Source organism: Anarrhichthys ocellatus, unplaced genomic scaffold (assembly GCF_004355925.1).
Source record: "Anarrhichthys ocellatus isolate YVR2014 unplaced genomic scaffold, GSC_Weel_1.0 scaffold23, whole genome shotgun sequence".
Taxonomy (NCBI): domain Eukaryota; kingdom Metazoa; phylum Chordata; class Actinopteri; order Perciformes; family Anarhichadidae; genus Anarrhichthys; species Anarrhichthys ocellatus.
The window spans coordinates 740,174-757,134 of NW_022280053.1; the positions used below are offsets into that span (position 1 = coordinate 740,174).

Consider the following 16,961-nt stretch of genomic DNA (forward strand, 5'->3'; position numbering starts at 1 on the left):
GGTGTCCTTGTCTCTTCTCACTCTTTGTGAATGGTGTCCTTGTCTCTTCTCACTCCTTGTGAACAGTGTCGTTGTCTCTTCTCACTCTTTGTGAAATATAACCACTGTACTTGAAAACAGCCAAGATGATGAAGAACTGTACTCTATATTCTATGTCTTTTATGCACAAATATATATTTATTATCAAGAACTTGTGTGTTTGTTCATATCCGCTGGAAAGCAATATAGTTTCAATGGCAGATTGTGCTGGGCCAATGAAGAAGGGCCAAAGGATCACTGTAGGAATTAAGACGTGACCATTTCTCAGTGATCCCCTCCCCCAAAACACACACACACACACACACACACACGCTTACCATGACAAATAGCCTGTGACATGCCTCTGTGAACATGGCACGGAAGGGTCCACTCCCTCTCCCCAGGGCTGATAAGACAGTGGAGTCTGCCATTGGATGGGAGTCCGAGTGTCTCCTCACTGGGTCTGAATTTCACTTCCAGTGAACCATTTCACCTTTCTAGCAGTGGTGAAGAAAAAGCTACAGGGAAATCACAACAGTTGCAGTTATTCTGCGATGACATGTTACACAACAATAGGCCCCTTTTCACAGCAGCCATTTTGCATGTCAATGCATGTTAAACAACACAGCTGTAATACAACATCAATCATTATGGTCCTGTTCCATTTAGGTGGGCCTGGGCCCTGGTATTGTGTATGCTGACTCACTGGCATGGCTGCGACACACTAAATGCAATGGGACCTTAATTAATTTGATTAATTATAGCTGTGTTTACTCTGCTATGTGTCAAAAGGGCAGATTGGGAACGAGATAAAAACGTGCAAGTATTTATTTTGTCGTTTCGAGCCAATTATTGTTACCCAGCAGCTGTTTTCCACATCTGTCTCTGCAGTCACAATCAAATAAAGGCAAAAACTCACACATTTAGTAGGATGAAGCCCTCCTTTTGTAGTGATAAATTCCCTGTCATTTAAAATAAAAAGGAATTGTGTTCATGCTTTTATTGCCAGAAGAAAACAGTTGACGGCCGAGTGGAAAATGTGAAAGATGCCCTTGGATGCGAGTCTGACATGTTCAGGGTTTGAGTTATTCTAAAGAGGTCGCCTGGGTTTTGGAGTGAACAGGAGTAGCGGAGGAGAAGAATCCACATTAATGCAATAAACTTACACCATCCATGTTTGTTCAGATGGTTTTCCTCGTGGCGAAGAGGGAGATCAAATGGCCACATCAATTCTAAATTGTCCATGAACGTTACTGATGTGGGGCTCGCTCTCTGGATTGCAGAATAACTCAACTCTATGGCTCCAGTGGGCCTTTGGACAAACATGACTGTGATGGTGGACAACAAAGACTTAATGCTCCCTCTGCTCCGACTGTTTCACGGAGATGATTCTGATGTTCAGACTCCCTCAATCGATACCAGACACAGGCGGCTCGACCATCCCAGAACCCACAATTCACTCTGTTTTTAAAGGAACAATGTGCATTCTTTAGCATTAAGGGGGATCTATTGGCAGAAATGGAATATTATAGTAATAAGTATGTTTTCTTTAGTGTATACTCATCTTAAAACTAAGAATGGTTGTGTTTTCATTAGCTTAGAAGGAGCCTTTTATATCTACATATGTTGCAATGTCATGTTTCTACAGTAGCCCAGAAGGGACAAACCAAACACTGGCTCTAAATAGGGCCATTTGCGCTTTCTATACGGCTCTGGCAGCGACCTGTCAATCACAAGGTAGCCCCGCCCTAAAGCATCCCCTGCTTTATGGTCTGTTTGACTCTAAATGGACCATAATTTACTAAATGAACATCATGCTGTATTGAAGAAGACTTGAAACTAGAGATTGAGACCATAAACTCATGTTTACAATGTTTACCGGGGTAATAAATCAAGTGAGAAGTAGAGTCATTTTCTCATAGACTTCTATACATTTAGACTTATTTTTCTAACCAGAGGAGTCGCCCCCTGCTGGCCATTCTAAAGAATGCAAGTTTAAGACACTTCCACATTCCCACACTTCACTCCTCAGGACTGGCGGCTTCCGCCTGGATTCCAAGATTGAGTAGCAACACAAACACTTTGGTTTCTGTATGTACTGATCAAACCAGTTATAACCTGTTCATTAGTGAGCTTTAGAGGTGCTGTTAGGCAGATTTTATAATCTTAAAAACTGAGTCAGGCTAGCTGTTTCAAAGTCTATCTTTAAGCTAAGCTTAGCTAACTCGCTGTGGCTTCGTATTTAGCAAACAAATGAGAGTGCTGTCAATCTTCGAATCCAACTCTTGGCAAGACAGTAAATAATGCCGAGTTGTATAAAAATACCTAACCACACAAGAGTCTCCACAAGGACCAACGCCGTTTTTGGATACAACTTCAGCTCACATATCTCACTTTGGCCTGTCAGACAATAACATCACACACAAGAGACCCTAAGATCTCTTCCTCTTCGTCTGAGTGAGGCGGACGGGGAAAAGTAGAGTCAACACTGATGGCTCCCACATGTGTCTGTGAAAAGGCAGCTCAGATGCAGTATTTCAAACAGTGAGGAGGTCTTCAGGCAGAGGGACACAAGGCTTGACCGAGTGTGTAAATATGCACACGGTGTTGATGTAGTGCTGAGCGCGTACGCACAGTCATGCACACATCCTCCTAAGCAAAGCTCTGCATGTGGTTCTCACAGTGCAAACAGTATATTAGTAACACGTGTGTGGCGTCGTCTTCAAGCTTTGTTTTCACGCCCTATCATCCTGCATGTATGGATTATGGTCATTTAGAAACAACATATTAACTGCTTTCCTCTTGTAGAATTGCAATTTCTGACTTGTCAACGTAGAGGATTTAAAGGGCCAGTTCTATGCTATATCTGTCAATTCAGGTCATGTCAGGGGGACTTCCAAATGTCTCAATCTTTCCACTGAGAGCAAATTTCCACCAAAAGCACAACAGCCAAGCAAAAGGAATAGTGTTCAAACAAGCTTGGTAGATCAAAGCGTAGGGGTTGTTTTTTGTTGCTTTGAGATACATTGCACAATAATCTCAAAAGCTCATATAGTTACACAGAAACTGTCTAAATGAAGATTCTTTTAAGAGAACTGACCCAACAGGTCATTGTGACTTATTGATCGGACTGTAGCCTATGTGCTTCCCATGATGACCTATCAATGCATAGGAGCGGCTCAGGTGGACATCGTGGTCTAAGAGCGCTGCACATGCCTCAGTGTTTGAGGCTCTCTTATTTTGACAGATTTGGTATTTTAAACTCAAGCGACGGTGTCCTATATTTGCATATTTTTTTAAACAGCTTTCCTAAAAAATAGTTGAGATGCCCAATCTGACATTGATCAACAATCTTTAACTCATGTTACTCAAGCAGCATGTGCATTGCTACTTATTCTTTGGATCTACATTGCTGATAACTTTACTAAAAGGTCACACAGTGAAAATGCAAACATGATTAAGTTCAGCAGGGAATGTTTACACCGCTCAGCATGCTAACATCTGCTAGTTAGCGCTTAACACGAGGTACAACTACAGCAGATGGGAATTTCATTGGTTCTGGAGGTATTCGGTCATAGAAGTAAAAGTATTTGACAAATTGGCCCAAATGACGTGACCCAGCTTCGGCCCAAACTCTGCACGCCAGAAGGAATAAGTTGCGCCGCGTTTGGTCGCCCGATTCGGTTGACGATCGGCCAAATATACCGGCCCGATTATGGCTGCCGACACTGCCATCAGGTGGTTTTAAATGTAATATTTAACCGAAACGTCTCCAGTTCGATTCCAACGAACGACTTTGCAGCATGTCTCTATGTCTCTACCCCCCCGTTTCCTGTCTACCTTGTGACTGTCAAAAACAACCGTCCAATAAAAGCAATAATGCTCCAAAAATAATCTTACTTAAAAGAATGTGCTAATCCAACTAGAGGATATCGAAATACTTCACTGGATGAGTCCTGCTGGTGCCGATAGAGGATCAGGAGATCCCCGGGCTCCATCTCTGGGGACCATGAATATCTGTGCAAAATTAAAATAAAAAAAAAATGACATGACTGAATCTCTTTACCTTCATGACGCGGCTAAAAGAAACCACACGGAACACGCTTAGTCATTTTAATATATTTGTATATATTCATATATTACACATTTAATACAGGCACAATGAAAAATCATAAAGTAGAGACAAAAAGTGGCTGAGATAATTGGTAAAAATGTACAATTTATGAGAATCATTTACACAATTTTGCACTCTTTAAACTCTGTTCAATACAACATATAAAGAAATAAAAGATGTGAAAGTGACAAAAACAAAAAGGACCCTTGGAAGATAATTTTGTACGTTTTTTAGAGACAGCAAGAACCAGCTTGCTAATACTGAACACGATTACTGAATCTGTGAACTCTTTTTCTTTAATGAGTTCGTCTCATCTGACTAAAACCACCAACATAATTATTTAAGGGAAAACACAGAGGGACATTTCTAACTGTACAAATGTCTGAAGGTACAATTTTAGGATTCTATGTAAACTCATTCATTTCAAATACCTTCAAAGATTTGGCTGATTAAAGTCCAGAGCGAGATACAAAAAGGTTTATCAAACTCAACTTAAATGGATGATTCCATCATCCATTTGAGATTAATGTCTGCTTCTAGATTATTATCAAAGTCTTAAACCCCAATCATACAAAACACGAAAAACTGCAGACAATCCCTGTGGCCATGAAATCAAATAAATGATCAAGTGAGACATCGATGAATCCAGTATGGATATGGAGTTTTAAATCACCTGCAGACCAGTCAGTTAAAAACTACTACGAGTCATTTTCTATAGCACAGCGGACAGTAAAAAACAAGCCTGATGCGGAAAGTTAATTTTCTTAAAATCGTATCTGAGAGGTCAGTTGGCCACACGATGCACAGTGTCTGAAACATCACAGCTTCCAGGCAACTAACCAATCTCCAGACACGTCACATACCAGCATCATTGACCAATTTCAGGATCATTACATGGTTGAGGTCAAAGGGCAAAGAAGAAAAACATAAAACTACTCCGTAGAGAAGTACAACATCTTCTACAGCAGCGGCCTTCATTAGTAAAAGACAAGAATGAAGCACCGAGAGTCAAACGTGGCAATTATCCATCCATTCATCCGCTTTCTAGACCCGCTTCTGCTGCTTATATAGTTGCAAGAGGCTTATCCCAGCATGCACTGGGTGAGAGGCAGGGGCAGGCCTTTAATCTATCACAGGGCAATGGCAGTACTGTGTCACAATATTCAACCACAGTCGACAACACCGGATTACTCAGCGTCGCGGCAGTCGCGATAAAGGCGTTTCCATCGCTAGCTCGGCCTCGTTGTGCTACTTGCTCACTGACATCGTCTACAGCGAGTGAGAACGAGAGGTTCAAGGTCAACCGACGAGCGTCGGATAGAAAAGAGTCCGATGGTCAAACTCAATCGCAGAAGGCAAACGTGACTCATTCGTTTTTGGAAGACAGTCGGGTTTGTAAAAAGAGTAGACACTTTCCCTTCAACATCCAAATATAAGGAGTAAAAAACAAAACTGGCACTTTGTTGGTGCTATTCTTACTTAATAATTGTGCTGTAGTATACAAAGAAAGAAAGAAAGTTAGATTCAGGCACATTTCTCCATTAACGGGCAGTTAATGGAGTCAGTTTTACAAAAAAAGGCTGCAAGTTAGATTTGGGGTAATGTCCCGTGATTCTTTTTTGTAGCATCTGAACATTTGACAAAATGTTTTACAGTCAAGAATGCTGAGATAAAGTATACAAATGAAAGGCTTAACAACTTTAAAAGTACAAGCCAAGGACCGAGAGGGGAATTAACAGGTTCAATTCTAAAAAAGAAGACCACACTGATCACAGACCCCATTAGAGGTGATTGTTTAAAGAACACACTCCATGCATTTGACCACAGAGAAATGTAGCTTAAATCTGGAAACCCAAATTTGGGTCAAACATTGACGCACTTTTGTTGCCTGTTGAGCCACGCTATGAGAGGAGGCACTGAGGTCAGGTCTTCTTTTTTTTTTGCATTAGTTTGAAAGCACTTCGATGTTATTTTAAGAGATCAAGCTGGTGCCATACGTGTGCGAGTACTGTGTGAGACAGAGTCCACCTTCACTGCTTCATTGCACATGATGAAAAAAAGACAAGGAGCAGAAAAAACAGAGAAAGAGCAGTAAACACAACGGATTTGAGCGCCGAGTCAGCGCTGGTTGAGCAGAATGAACAGTGTGAATATTTACAGTTCAGAGGAAGGAACCTTTTCTTCTCTTCCACGCCGACATTTTATATTCTTATAGGCTCTTGACAGACGAATATAAGAGGAAGAAGAGCATCTGAAAGATTGTTAGTGCACGTTTTTTTTTTTTTTTTATGATTTCAAATACAATATAGATTTATATCTAATCCATAAATTGTTTCTGACTATACAAAAGTGAATTGATCAGAAAGCATTATTAAATGTCATATCTACACATTTCCTGAAAGCTCATCTTAGTCTTCTTTTCTTTTTCTTTTCTTAAACAGTGTTCAATACTCAGTGCTGTTTTATTGTAGTGAGATTCTCGCCTCCCGGGCAAAAGCTCAGATGGATCCAAAGGTTCAGGAAGCCTCGGAAAGTCGCCAACTTTTGTGTTTTCTTGAGAACCAGAGTGGTGGGTCACCTCAGCAATCTGCCATGTAACGTCCTAAAGAGTAGAAGAAGAGACGTGAGCTGTTTGAAGCATTAACCGCAGCAGCATCAGGTGCGTGTGTGGATGATCCAGCGTTCTACCTACCTGTGGCAAACCTCTTCTTGTTGAGAGAAAGTCTGTATCCGGGCCCCTGCAGCTCCATGTCCACTGCTGACAGGGTGCTGCCCTCGCTCATGAACTGCACTGCGAGAGTGGTGGGGTTCGATGGTCCGTCTGACAGCTCAAACTTGGCCCTCAAGGACCCGGCGCCTGGTGTCAAACACGAACAAAATGCACTCACTTGGCAGCAGGGGCGTGAATATGGACAGACCGGTTGCACTGGGACCCCCGTGGGGCGAAGGGGCCCGCAAAAAATGCATTGGGCGAAGACCGGGTCCTTGCAGATTGCAGCCTTAGAAATACGCCTGTTTTCATTTCTTAAGAAAAAGTTTCTCCTCATTTTTCAACTCAGTTAGGTTCAGCCAACACAAGTACTCGGCTAGGTTTAGGAAAAGATTGTGCTTTGGGTTAAATCACTACCGGAGTATTATGTTTTTTGTTATCGTTTGTACTTTTGTGTTCATGATTTCGTGGGATATCAACAAATCACAGCGCTTTCATTTTCACAGGCATAGCGACAATCGCTGCCTGATGTCCTCAAAAAAAGGCAAACTCCTCTTGGTCATGGTTGGAGGGTAAAATAGTCAGCAAAATGTCTCTAAAACTGTCTCTAGTCGCAAACAAAGAAGAGAAGAAGATGATTTACCTTCATTGTCAGACTTTTCTGAGATGTCACTCAGCTTCCACAGACACTTATTCTGCTCTGGATTCCTAAAAGAAGAGAAAGAAATAAGCTTCTGCTGTTGAACTAACTATACATTTTTCATAATTTTTGTTCTCCTGCTGATATATATATATATATATACACACATACACACACATACACAACGAGCACCACATTTTACCAGATGGAGTTGGGCAGAGACTGCATGTTGCTGACTCCCCCGTCGACGGGCACTAGGATCTGAACGTTGGAGAGCGGATTGGGCGAGGCCATGGACTCCGGGTTGTAGCGGTAGTCCACCCGCAGGTCCGACGTGCTCGGTGTACACTTCCAGTACACGGCCAGGTTGAGAGGAGTGGAATGGATCCCATCGGACTGCACCTGAGCACAGCGGGATTGAACAAAGCCACTTTGAGTTTCAGCAAAAAACCCACTAAAGGCAATCAAACGGTCACAATGCTTCTGATGCAATGAGTTTGGAGTGTTTGTGATCATTGTGCTTTTTTTCCATAAATTCTACGTACGGTGCTGACAACTTGGATTTAATAGGTTAAGCTTTCACGATATTATTTCATATGTGCAATGACTTAAATATAAAGTAATGTAATCATGTAAATAAGCCAGTTTGAAGCTATAAAACCAGCCTTCGTGGGGTTTGTTTTAAAGATGATGTCATCCAGCGGTGGCATTTCGCGTGTGAGGCTGCAGGCTTTTAGGGCCAGGCAGTACAGTATATAGCTGAGGTTTAAACCAGACTACAGCATGGCTTGAGAGTAGTAAATTCAATAATAAAGCCAGCTAGTGACCACAAATGAATTCAATTGCACAGACTGTGAGGATGTGTGGCAGGCACAGACGACAATGTTTAAAACTATTTGATTATATTAAGAATATAGCAGACTAAAGCTGCTTAGGGCTGGAGGATCAAATACAGCATTATGACTTCTGTTTACCTTTGGAACATGCTTATCAAAACATTTCACATAAACAAATACATTCTGCACTAATTACATTTCCCTGATCTTCTTCTTTTGTTTTTGCTTCTTCCTGAGACTTGTCTGGAGTGTGAAGCACTCGGGGAAACATGGTTTTTTTTTTTAGAATGCATTCTTTGCCTCCAGTCATTTCATCTGGATTACGCTCTCGACTGGACTTTGGCTGACCTGGTATTTTAGGATGTCCACGTTATAATAGGAAGCTGTAGGATTCTGCTCTGAAGATTTCCTGAGGTAGGACGTCAGCGCTTGCATGTTGAACCAGAAGTCCTTGGAATTTGAGTCACTTTGGGAAGGATCACTAGATAGAAAGTAAAAACAGTCAGGAACACACACACACACACACACACACACACACACACACACACACAAGGAATAATCAGAGGCTACATTATTCATTGCTCTTCCTGGCTTTGTGTGCAAAGCTCCAATAGCTTGGAAAGAATGACCCTGTTGTATCCAACCAGCTACTAAATCATGAATTCCATTTGATTCAATTAGTCCAACCATGTGGTCTTGGGATAACAGAGACGGAGACGAAGAAACATCGAAAAGATGTTCCTTTACTTTTTAAGAAAGAATATGAACGCGTCAAATAGAATTTGTTTTAAAAAAAGTCGTAGTTTTAAAGATATTAGCAACAAAGTTGAAAACTAAATATTGAAAGCTGCTTGTGAGGTGAAACCTACATGAAACACCTTTGACTGAGACTAAAGAGGGGAGAGGCTCCATGATGTACGGTGAATGAAACAGATGTGATGTGAGGTGGGCTGTTCTCTGCTGTTCAGTGTTTCAGAAGAGACACGGGCTGTCGAGAACCTGGCTGTTAAAGTCTGGTGGAAAATACTTGCCTGACAGCTTAATGACGGGTTTATGTCAGATTACTAATTGAATTTCCTCACACTGACGCAGACAACATTTCCTCCATTCTCACCCGAACCATCGCGTCCGAATCCCGCTTCCATCTAACCACTGACAAGCTATCAACTCGTCGTCTCTGCGAAGCTCTTCGCCCGTTTGTATTTCAGCCGTTCAGTGCCGAACGTCTCCGGGCGGCTCACCTGTACAGTAGCTGCTGGTTGGGTAAGATCTGCTCCAACCTGCTGGTGTTCTTCAGCTTGAAGGTGAGCACGGCCGGGGAGGGGTTGGTGGTGAACACCTTGATGATGCCCATGGGGAACGAGAAGGTCATGTCTCCTGTGATCTTCACGATGCACCTGTGGAATGTAGCCACGTGAATAAGAATTATGTCGAGGGGATATCGAACACACTGGCTTTAGGTCGCAGGTGTTACACGTCTTCACTCCCCCCTTTCTGAATATACATCTGTATGCTTTTATAGTCTAATATAAATCAAGTTTCTTCCTTCGGTCGGGGTTGGCCTTAGCTGCGGTGGTAACGGCCCACAGCGGGCCTCAACCTCGCACCGTGTCTCCGCTGCATTGCTTATGAAATGTTCCATTTACTAATCCCTGCAAAAATAAGCCTTTTGCACAGCAGCAATTTAACAGCAGTTAACCAATAAACGGCTGTATGTTTTCTCTGCCCCAGACTATAATCTGCCCCGCGTAGGTTATCCACTCTGAAAGAATGGTGTCAGACTGATGCAAAAACATTCCACACATGCAGAGCGAGAGGGAGGGACACACACACACACACACACACACACACACACACACACACACACACACACACACACACAAACCAAAAGGTCTGAGTGTAGCACCACCAACTGCAATACTCATAACGTCATACGTGTTGTAGTTTAAGATCAAATATGGACAAAAATGTGTATGCGTGCAGGTCCATGTCGGGGCCTTTGAGCAGCAGGAGGTCATGTGAGACTCACTTAGTGGGATCAGCTCCTTTGAAGTAAGCATTAACCGATTCTGTGAAGGCCACGGCAATGGGCAAAGCATCCAGGGATCCCAAGGTCACAGGGCTGGGACCGCGAGACGTCCCTGAGAATGAGAAAGGAACAGAGTTTGAGGTCTGTTGACTCAGCTGCGGATCAGACTTTTACAGCAGCGGGGTCCAAAGCTCACATCTGAATTAGGAAGGCTTGATCATGCAAAGATGCATTATGTAATTTAGAACATTTGTATTATTGCATTTCATGAAGTCGGCCATTCACACGTTGCAAATCAGTGCAGTGTTATTTTTCAAATAAAGGAAAATAAGCTACGTTTTTTTCGAGCAGATCATGCTCCAGCTGCTTTAGTTCAAAGTCAGTAATACTACACAGGCAGGATTACCTCAGACAGCGTATTAAGATTAAAGTCAACAAAAGACGTACCATTCACGACGTCATTATTTATACGATCGAATCTTTGTAATGTTAGGAGCTCACGGTGCTGAAAAGGTGAATGTGGGGAGCAAACAGAGAAATACAACCACTGCAAAGCAAGGTAACCAGCCGTCAAACAGACTGGTGTTAGTTTGAGTTAAATACAGAGGAGAGTCCTCTTGTATGAGCTTCCACCGTACCTGCTGGTGTTTCACACCGCTTCTCAAAGGTAGGCAGCTTCGCTATGAACACATCTTCCTCTTTACGCCAAATTAAAAGGCATAAAGAAGAGAGGAGGAGATAAACAGAGCCAGAGAGCACACATGTGAGGGGAGAGGTGATGCTGAGCACAGTTCTGTAAGTCCTAAATGTGTTTGTGGCAGGTGAGCCCTGAGCTGACGAGGCTGATACGAGTGCACACAGATGGAGGGACGAGCTAACATGCCCTAATGAGGACATCAGTGACATGTGTGAAGGGTGGAGATGATGGAGGAGGAAACGAGAGTGAAGGGAGACTCACTTTGGCTGAGCAGAAAGAAAGGAGAGAGGGAGAGCAGCTCTGGCTCTGGGGAGGAGAGGAGGAGAGCAAAGGTGTGCTCAGCTCCTGTAAGCAGAGGATTCAAGGAAGGAAGGAGAGAGGAGGAAACACAGCACATTGTGTTGCAAAGACAACAAGGTATGTGGCAAGTTGGTGAAGAGTTGAAGAAAAAAGGAGACGAAACAGTTGTGATGAGTCACGGAGGAGGCTTACCAACGGTGGGGGTGTTGCCGGCGCTGAGCGAGGCGTTCGAGGACAAGGAGGAGGAGCTCTCCGCCCGGGCGAGAGGCGCAGCGGGAGGAGGGCTGGCGTTGGACGTCTTGGGTGGGGTGAACGGCCGTACCTGAGCGAAGCGGGTCATAAAACGATAACCGAAATGTGACCTTGTTGTGTTGCAGGTATTTTGTGGGGATGTTTGCTGCAAGTACTCACAATCTCATTGATCCCTGTGAGTTTCCCCGTGGGGACTTTGGGCCTGGAGGAGGGTCGAGGTGGGGGCACCAGGGCTCCGGCTGTCAGCGGGGTCGTCGGTCGGTTTGGTGCTGGCACTACACGGGAGAAACAAGTTCTCCTGGTTAGTGGCAGTAAACGGCACGGGCATCGGGTACAAACAAACCATGTAAACACTGTGCTTCATTGAAGTAAACGCAAAAACCATCATGCATCAGGACCCCTAGTTTGAAAACCATAACAGCAAAACAGGTACAACATAGAAGTAAAACACATTCCAAAATAAATGTCATCAAAAGAAACTCAAAAACAAACATGTTGCAAACCAGGCAGCGAGTTAGACAAGCATTTGTCTGAAAAATAAGAAAACAAAAAAAAACAACAGAATTGTCAACTTCAAATACGAAACAAATGCACAAAATGAAAACATACAGTTAAAATAAAACAAAATATAAAACTCCAAACCTCAGGCATAAGACACGTCTCTAGCATCGGTAATAATGTTACCATTGAATATTTTGCTTGATGGAGCTGCTGCCATCGCCCTATCAGTAATCCCAGAGAAGACATCAGAGAAACAGGGGATGCCGTCTCCTCCGCTGCCCGGCGCTTTGCAGAAGGCCTCGGCGGACTCATCGGAGAGGAAGCGACACGCCCTGCCGGAGCCGGACTGAGGCCTCTGGAGCTCTTTCAGGGACGGCCCCGGGCCCTGGCGGCGAGCCGGGGCGGAATTATCGCTGAAGGCGATCCACTGGCTCTGGGACCAGGACACGGAGGAGAAGGCGTCACCGCTCTTTGGAGGGCTGGCGGCGGCGGCGACGGCCGGGCTTTTGATGGGGTCGATGGGCTCGGTGGGCAGGGTCATGGGGGCGCTCTGGGCCCTCGCTGGGGCGGGCTTGAGTGCTTGGAAAGGGTTTTCTGGCGAGTCCCAGGGAGAGGATGTGGACGAGGAGAAAGAGGAGACATCTTTGGACTGCTGGCTCTCTGCCAGGGGAGGAGAGCGTTCCCGCTGGGTCACTTCCTCAGCTGACGGGGGGGCGATGTGATCGACAAGAGGCGATAAATTTGACAAATGCAGAACAAAGTATAGAAGATCAGACATGGGGCAATACAAGCATATTAAAACAGGTAGCGGCAACATATCCTCATTGCTTTTACCTCGAACACATGAAACATTGTCTACCAGTTAGTACATTAGTATTGTTGCACTCACACAGTGATGTCATAGCTGAAGCATTCTAATACAACCTGGTTTCTGAACCGCCGAGTAATCGGTTTGAACCCAGATGGGTCAAACCATCAAGTGACATCACAGTAGTGCGTCTGCACTCGCACACTCTCACACACCTGAATCATGTGAGGTGGGAGGTGAATGAGGCTCTCTCATAACTTAGCTGTCTAAAGACATACATGGAGCCAAAATGGAAAACACTTAAGGACAAAAAAAAAGACTTTTAAATAACCACCAAGGCCAGCACAAGTACAAAGGTTTTTGTTAAAAAAAAAAAAAAAAAAAAGTATTCTTCCTCCCATCTCGTCAAATATCTAATTAGATGGTAACCAAATTTCCGAACAACTAGCAAAGACTCTTGCGAGGACGGATATCATTGTCTCCATTGCTTTGCTGATTGCCAGTTCTTATTCAGCTGACAAATTCTGCAAACTGGCATTTAACCAAATATGAAACCAGGTAAGAGTTATAATAAGTTATAGTGTTAAGTCCTCTCTAGGCGTTTGCATTATGTTGTATTGCCCCGTTAATTGCTGCACACGCAGCATACTGAGCATGGACTTAAACTTACATATATACACAATATTAAATCTTCAGTTAGTGTCTACAATTACTACATATTCCTCTCACACAGACCTTAAACTACATGCAAACTCTGCATAACCATAGGTGTTTACAGAAATATCAATGCCTTTTTTAAACTAAAATCTTCTCAGCAATAAATGTGCAAAGCGATGACTCTGATTTTAGACATAAGGACACACGTCAGCCTGTATCTCACACATGTTCATATGCATTTGAACAAAAATCTAAAACATGAATACCATGCACAGCAGTAGCTGACGAATGCTTCAAGTTGTCCGAACGAGTTTTCGTTTAGATCACTGTCTGATAGTCGGCGCACATACACATTTTACCTGAGGCCTCTGGCAGAAAGACGTCTGAGTCATTCTTCAGAAAAGATGGAGACGGAGGGATTGAAAGGAAGATAGAGGCAAGGTCTAACGAGAAAAGTTCATGTAAATAAAGAAAATCAAATAAAACATCAACATAATATCAACTCAGTGACATCGTAATAAAACAAAAAGCAAAACAATATGTCAAACAGATGAAAATGTACAAAAACAAATCAATAAATTAAACAAATGACGAGTAAGAAAGGAAAAAAAAAAATAATTCCACACATTTTTACAATCTTTGCTTCATTCAGTGACAGTTTAATCGTTTTAATCGCTCACAGACTTGTGTAATGTGTCATGTGTGCATCGGGAGCTGGTGATACTGCTTCACTGTACACAGAGAGATTTAACAGGCTGTTAATTCCCATCACCGTATCTTAATCAGGGCACTCTGCGATGCTCTTTTGACATTTAAGCCGAGACCTTTGACAGTAACGAGACAATGTTTGACAACATACGTGCCAGTGGGCTTTATAGCCGGCCCTCTGACCTCAACGAGGTGCCAATTAACTGTGGATTACGCTTAGCCTAGGCAATGGGTCAGCGCTAATGTCACTCTGTTTAAACACTGGTGTCATGCACGTAAAGCCGTGAGATTCACTCCATCGACGCTTAAAAGTTAAGTAAAACAAACACTTTATGAAACAGAAGGAGCACAAGATTGGAAAAACGACTGAAAAGACAAACTGGGATGGAAAAAGCTGCCGTTTTGATTCCCTAAGGTTGAATATTCTGTTAACCTCGGGGGTCCGTTCCTCCGTCTGGGGCTTGGCCCTGAGACGAAAGGCTCCCAACTGAGCAGCTCAGAAAAAGAAAGAGAGGGAGGAAGAGACTACATAATGCGTCGAGAGAAGATGAGAAACCTGTTATTGGTGCAACACATTTTGTCGAGGGACACTGTAGGATAAAACAATAAAGTCTGACGTTGTTGAGGAACATATACGTGCAGAGCAATGAGGCTTTGGGGATTACCGGTTGTAGAGGACACAGAGGAAGAGGAGCCTGCTGCCAGAGACGGGCCGAACGGGTCCAGAGACAGAAGGTCGTTGTTCGTCAGTCTGCCGGAGCAGAGAGAGCGAGAGAGCGACGAGTCAAACTTACAGCAGCATTTCAAGCAAAAAGCGTCACAGCTTCACTAAACGGCATAGATACTGTGAACATGAGAATGGTGGCGGTCCGGAGCTCTTTCATACGTACTCGTATGGTGTTGGCACTCTGGGTTTTCCCAGCTCGTCACCTGCAGGGGAGAGAAAACCAAAGAGAGACTTAAGACCCACGGACCTGCACGGAGTGATGACAGCAAGGAAAAATGAAAAACCCAACACAAGAGGTTTCCACCGGCGACTACGATTCAATTTGCCAAAAGTCACGTTTAAACTACATCACACCTTAAACCAGAAACATAAACTGAGGTTCTGACTGAACAAATGAGAATCTGCCGTGAAAAGCCACAGACGTCTATTTGCAGTAAGATTTAGGTCGGATGAGATATTTCTCTTATTTCTGCCAAACACAGAAAAACCTTAAAATCTTACCCAAATACAGCAACTTTAAACATGTTTTTTAGTTTGATGGTAACACTTTAAAACAGGGGACGGAGTCATTTTGCAACTACAAATAAAATCAGGCCTTGCTCTGTTATTGTGTGCCCCTTTCTAAAGTGTTACAATGCGTTACAAGAGATCCGTATAAGCGACCTGAAGCAGCACCAGAAGGTAAGAGGAGACGACCGAGAGGACCCGGAAATGAAACCAGACGTGTTTGTGAATTCTTAATATGAGAACTGAAAGTTTGCAGCGAGAGAACGCCGTGTCAGCGGTGTTAGCTTGTGTCAGCTGGCTGCAGGGGACAGAGAGGAGGGCTGTGGTGGGTGTTTGGAGCGGATGGGGAAGGCAGGTTTGTAGGCGTACTACTGTAGATAAAACATACTCACCAGGACCCTGAGCCTTAGAGCTTAACGAAGAAGCTCGTGTGTTCCCTAAGCGTGTGTAGAGTATACATCTATCAATGCAATACCTTGTGTTTTCAGATGCAGAATGTAACTATTATAACCATTTAGTTACTTTTAACTCATAAGAAAAACCTTCTGGATTAATGTTCTTTTGGACCTCATGAAGGAAGATAAATGAGCAACTGGTATATTTTCTCAAGCACTCCATTCTACAAACTGTGCCGGCTTGCAGAATGGAAAAGATCATTTCTGACATGTCAAAACATAAACGGCCAATAAAGCACTTCATCTTGTTTGTACCACAAGAGGGAAACATCCCTCGAGCTCACATTTACACAAAAGAAGAGTTATTTACGTCTTCTTCAGATATGTTGGTTTTGGACTTTCTTTTGTTTCCAGACAACCTCTTTAAAAAACAACTTGTGCCAAGAAAAATGTAGTGGAGAGGTTGTACAGTCGCCCCCCCCTCCCTTTCACAGTCATCCAGCAACACGCAGATACAGAGAGGTCAGGCAGAGAAAATACTCACTGGACTGGTTCCTCCGCATCTGTCCCTGAAAACAAAAACAGACATCGATTCATCAAAGCATGCGACCCACCACGGACTTTCAACTGTTACTTGCCAGAAGTTTGCTCAGTTTGTTAGAAACAAATCACAAGTAAGACGAAACTGATCGTTCTCCATGCGGGGAACACAAAACAGATCAACAAAGTATTTTAAGAGTCAACATGTGCGACGTTTGGAAACTCAAACTCCTACGCTCCTTTACACGTCAAATAGTTTGGAACCTTAAGCCTTTGATAGTGTTTATGTAACGATGTATGAGAATTCAAACATATAAAACTGGGAGAAAAACAAAAAGGGTTGTAACTATATTATTAATTATTCCCAGAGGAAAAGGGAATTTTCCACTTCAGAGTTAAAGACAGTAAATCCCAGTGCTGCTCTCCACTCACACATACCAGACGGTAAACCGAGGGTGAAGTATTCAGCGGCGCATCTAAGCGCATCGGTCAGGGACAACGGAGAGCGTGGCCCCGACACTT

The 16,961-nt window shown here is 43.4% G+C and overlaps 1 protein-coding gene across 6 annotated transcripts in view; it reads right to left on the reverse strand.

The window, feature by feature from the left end:
- Nucleotides 1-4,117: 4,117 nt before the first annotated feature.
- Nucleotides 4,118-16,961, reverse strand: part of fcho2 (FCH and mu domain containing endocytic adaptor 2) — a 39,088-nt gene continuing 26,244 nt past the window's right edge. Inside the window, exons 15-30 of one of the 6 annotated variants that reach the window (XM_031860456.1) lie at nucleotides 16,444-16,468; nucleotides 15,897-15,941; nucleotides 15,161-15,200; nucleotides 14,936-15,021; nucleotides 12,281-12,799; nucleotides 11,756-11,871; nucleotides 11,537-11,666; nucleotides 11,306-11,389; nucleotides 10,986-11,045; nucleotides 10,348-10,459; nucleotides 9,560-9,715; nucleotides 8,667-8,799; nucleotides 7,685-7,884; nucleotides 7,486-7,550; nucleotides 6,825-6,989; nucleotides 4,118-6,734 (exon numbers count right to left, since the gene is read on the reverse strand). In XM_031860456.1, the coding sequence (XP_031716316.1) occupies nucleotides 6,712-6,734; nucleotides 6,825-6,989; nucleotides 7,486-7,550; nucleotides 7,685-7,884; nucleotides 8,667-8,799; nucleotides 9,560-9,715; nucleotides 10,348-10,459; nucleotides 10,986-11,045; nucleotides 11,306-11,389; nucleotides 11,537-11,666; nucleotides 11,756-11,871; nucleotides 12,281-12,799; nucleotides 14,936-15,021; nucleotides 15,161-15,200; nucleotides 15,897-15,941; nucleotides 16,444-16,468 (1,959 nt within the window). In that variant the 3' untranslated portion in view covers nucleotides 4,118-6,711. The remainder of the gene's footprint in view (nucleotides 6,735-6,824; nucleotides 6,990-7,485; nucleotides 7,551-7,684; nucleotides 7,885-8,666; nucleotides 8,800-9,559; nucleotides 9,716-10,347; nucleotides 10,460-10,985; nucleotides 11,046-11,305; nucleotides 11,390-11,536; nucleotides 11,667-11,755; nucleotides 11,872-12,280; nucleotides 12,800-14,935; nucleotides 15,022-15,160; nucleotides 15,201-15,896; nucleotides 15,942-16,443; nucleotides 16,469-16,961) is intronic. The other 5 variants (XM_031860457.1, XM_031860458.1, XM_031860460.1 and 2 more) reach the window with 5 other exon arrangements.